Source organism: Brassica oleracea, chromosome C2, assembly GCF_000695525.1.
Source record: "Brassica oleracea var. oleracea cultivar TO1000 chromosome C2, BOL, whole genome shotgun sequence".
Lineage (NCBI taxonomy): Eukaryota > Viridiplantae > Streptophyta > Magnoliopsida > Brassicales > Brassicaceae > Brassica > Brassica oleracea.
This window is the reverse complement of record NC_027749.1, coordinates 26,501,907-26,506,301: the sequence shown is the minus strand read 5'-3', so window position 1 is coordinate 26,506,301 and position 4,395 is coordinate 26,501,907. Positions and strand designations below refer to the sequence as shown.

The 4,395-nt window shown below is 41.0% G+C and overlaps 1 protein-coding gene across 1 annotated transcript; it reads right to left on the bottom strand.

Annotated features, from left to right (window-relative positions):
• Positions 1-341: 341 nt before the first annotated feature.
• LOC106323869 lies at positions 342-1,747 on the bottom strand. The gene is made up of 2 exons (XM_013761922.1): positions 1,421-1,747; positions 342-1,343 (listed from the first exon to the last, which is right to left on the bottom strand). Exons 1-2 carry the CDS (start codon positions 1,745-1,747, stop codon positions 342-344), a joined length of 1,329 nt encoding a protein of 442 aa, XP_013617376.1.
• Between the last annotated feature and the right edge of the window lie 2,648 nt (positions 1,748-4,395).

The following is a 4,395-nucleotide window of genomic DNA, read 5'->3' as shown; positions in this document are numbered from 1 at the left end:
GTCAGGAAGGCGAGCAATGAACTTAAGAAGCTGAATGTGATCATGAATGTGGGTTTTCTGGTGGTTTGTTTAGGCGTTGTGATATGTCTTGTGTTGATCAAGTTTTATGGTTGTTGTATGTTGTTTGTGATGGTTGAGCTTCTGAGGATTGGGGAACTTCCCATCGTGATGGTTGAGCTTGTGAGGATTGACCTTGTGAAGATTGAGGAACTTCCCATGGTGATGCTTGAGCTTGTGAGGATTGAGTTTGTGAGGATTGAGCTTGTGATGATTGAGCTTGTGAATCGCCAAAATGTAGTCCCTGTAACATATAAATGAATTGTAAGACACATTACCGATAGCTAAAAAACTAAGACCCTAACCAAGACCCTAACCTGATATTTCCTTGGTCTGCCTCTTGGTTTCTTAGGTGGGCTCTGAACAAAAGCCTTCCGACATGTATTCTTGTAGTGCCCTTCTTCTTTGCAATTAGAGCATGTCATTACCCTGTTCGCACGGCTCAGCTTGGTAGTAGACACTGTCTCATTGGTTCCCTTCTTTCGATCATGGTTTTTAGGCCTACGAGGCTTGCCATTTCGATTAGGTGGTGGAATCACACCTAATCTATTGGTCTGAGGCCACTCTACCATCCCATTTACAGGTCTAATCCCAAAACTGTAGGTTTCACGCCACTTAGAGGTTGTGTAGCAAGGAGCAACAAATTCATAAAGTTTTCTTCCCACACCAAGGATGACCTTAGCAGCATGGATGCAAGGAATACCATTCATTTGCCAGCTTCGACATGCACAAGTCTCATTCTCCAAATTCACCACATATGACTGGTCTTTATCCTCCACCTCAGTCTCTGGCCCAATTGCCCAACGCAGACTACACTCTTTTGACTTCTTCTCAACCCTGTCTAACTCTTTATGTGTCTTCAGGGTGAACCTAGTCTTCCTGTCCTTAGCCATCTTAGACCTATTGTAGTTCCTAGTCATACATTGGCGCCTTATCTCCTCTAACATGTCTAGCATAGGCTTCTTCCTAGGCTCCCTGATGGTCTTGTTGAAGGGTTCATACAAGTTGTTCAGATTATCATTGCAGTAGGAGCCTATCTTGAAGAAAGCTTTAGACCAAGTCTCTGGCTTTGTCTTTATCAGAGATGCATGTGCGCCAGGATCATAGTTCTTAAGCTCGTCCATGTTGTAGTTGAACATACCAGGAGTGTAGCTCCTTGCAATGAACCAGAAGAACCTCTGTAACCTTAGATCTTTTCCACCCTTCCTCCAGTTCTCGTATATATGGCGACAACACTGTCTATGCTCAGCTTCTGGAAGGAGGGTATGAACTGCCTTCACTAATCCCTAAAAGATCAGAAAAAAAAAGAAATCAGAAACAAGAATCAAACATTCATTGAGTATCATGAAAGCAAGGTGTTTACCTTTTGTTTGTCAGACATTATAACAAAGCCGTTCCCATCTTCCAATCCCAAATCCAAGGCCAAACGCTTCACAAACCAATCCCAGTTTGTATCATTATCTATCTCCACTACAGCCCAAGCAATAGGGACAATCCTATTGTCTCCATCTCTTCCAACAGCAGCCAACAACTGTCCCTTGATGTCCCATTTCAAAAAGGCTCCATCAAGGCCAATAACAGGCCTACAAGTCTTCTTCCATGCTTCCTTTTGTGCTTGGAAACACATGTTGAGCCTGTAGAACATTTGCTTGCTTCCAACTGTGGCTCCTGGTATGGTCTCAATGTCCATGGTTGATCCAGGATTGCTCCTCAATATCTCTGCTTGGTAATCTCAGATTTTATCAAAATGCTCCTCGTGGGTTTTCCTCCTTTCTTTCATCACCTTCGTCTTGGCCTTAATGCATGAGTTTTCTAAAACTTCCATCTTATACTCCCTCAAGATCTCAGCATGTATCTCCTTTGCTGTGAGCTTAGGATTCATCCTTAACCTCTCAGCAAATAGACTTGCAATTGCTGACCTCTTAAGTATCTTGGAATACCCTGTCCTCTCACACTTATGGTCATTGATGTATGTCTTTACCATCAACTTCTGTTTCCTCCTATCATACGAACAGTAGACCATCCAGGGACAAGGAGCCTCATCATCTCTCACCTCAGAGGCACATTTTGACCCCATCTTCAAGCTATTGGATCTGTAGTACTTGATGTTGTATCTGGTTTTCAGGGTATACCTAAAACAAGCATGTTTGAAGTCCTCAGCATCTGAAAATGTCTTGCCTAGCTGAAGGAGCTCCTCTGGATCTGTGTCTTCTCTATAAGCTTGCGCAGGTATCATCTCCTCTTCATTCTCATCATCTGATGACACAGGATCAGGGATTTTATCATCATCCCATGCATCATCATCCCCTTCGTCTTCATCAACCTCACAGTCATCATTTTTTGCTTTATCACCAAAATAAAGTCTCAAATATGTACAACCAACTTCCTCAATGCCAGCAATACCGTTCTCATCTCCCCTACCATCATCACCTATATCTCCAAATTCTTCTTCTTCATTTACCACAATCTGGAGAAATTCTTCTCTGTCAACACCATCATCACCTAGACTCTTCCCCGAGTTTACCTTCTGCTTCTTCGATTGTCTAGGAGACACAGGCGACCCACCATATGAAGTTCCCCGCTTTGTCTTCTTCGAAACTGTTGATGCCAACATCTCAGTCTCTGGCCATTCTTTTCTGTCATCACCAGAAAGAGCCACACTACCTTCTGCTTCTTCGCAACTCTAGGAGACAGAGTTGAACCACGCCTCGTGGCCTTCTCTGGAGATGGCGACCCATATGAAGTTCCCCACCTCGTGGTCTTCTCCGGAGATGACGCAGGCGACCCATATGAAGTTCCCCGCCTTGTCTTCGACGCCTTCGACGCCTCTGTAGATACCAACATCGATATCCCTTCAACGCTTTTACGGATTTCGATCTTTCCGATGATGACAAACTCACAGAAGCATCGCGTTCTCCACCCTTCTTCGACTCTTGAATCGCTTCGTCACTCCCGTAATCGAAATTCCTCATTGCTCCGAAAATCATTATCTCCCTTCCATTCCTTGTGAACTTCGTCTTTACCATCTCTTCACATCACAAGAAAAATCCCCAAATCGATTTGAGAAATTAGGGTTACGTTCAAACACGGGTTTCGTTTTGTTTGATTTCAGTCAAACACATCTTTTGATCAATAAAAATAAACATGTGTGGTAATATTCCGAAAAGTCCACTAGCTCAGTGGCAAAACCCCCTAAAGACCACGAGTGCACGGGTTCGAGTCCAGCCAACAACAATTTTAATTAAGCAAAATGACGTCGTCTTGAGATTTTGTCTTTAACAAAACAATCGGATGAAACGACGTAGTTTCACTAAACGGCAGTAATTAACTAAGTTAACATTGTCTTAACTGTCGGTTAACAGTGTGTTAATCTGGTAAATCAACCGTAAGTTTGTGAATAAACTAAAAAAATCAACAAAAAATCTGGGTTTTATTGGTCAGATTCGAGTACAGGTTTCTTTTGGCAATTTCCACAAAGTTCAGTGTTTTTTTGGCTGATTTCTCGTATTCAAAACTATTAGTTTTGAAATAAACTAACACAACAACAGATAAATATATTGGATATATATTCTATTATATTATGCAGTAAACTTTGACTAGGCTTTTAACTAAACAAAGCCAACATTATACCTCCGATGTACTAAATTAATAAACCAACAATTATTTTAATATATCCAAATTAAACCAGTATGCAGAACCGAACAAGCAAACCATTTTTTTTTCGTTGAACCATTTAAAACCTTAAAACTATAATAAATCCGTGACCATAAATATCTCACGCTAAAGAAAAAAATTAAAGCATAAGAGAGTAAAAATATTAATTGCGTTGTGAATCACTTAAATTTAGAGCTGAATGTTTTTGTGTATATTTAATGAATAAGTGTTCCTTTTATATAAGAAATTATTACAAAATTAGTAAAAAGAAAGTATCCAAAACCTAAACTCACTTGGATTATAAAAATTAGTAATACATAATAATGGAAAGATAACAATTACAAGGAAAATGAAAGACGGTTTCCTTTTCTCCAAGCCGTCTCTCTCTCTCTCTCTCTCTCTCTCTCTCTCTCTCTCTCTCTCCTTGCTGCGGCCGTCTCTCTCTCTAGGTTTGGGTCGTCTCTCTCTGTATGGGCCAGTTATAGATCGGGCCGGTTATGGACATCCATCAATTGATTTATAACACTCCCCCTGGATGCTATAACCATTCAGGGATTGTAATACGCTAAATGTTGTCTCATTAAAACATTATCAGGAAAACCCAGTGGGACAAAACCATGATGAAAGAAAAAGAGTACAACACGTATTACTCCCCCTGATGTGAACCTCAGTGGAGGTCTTTTA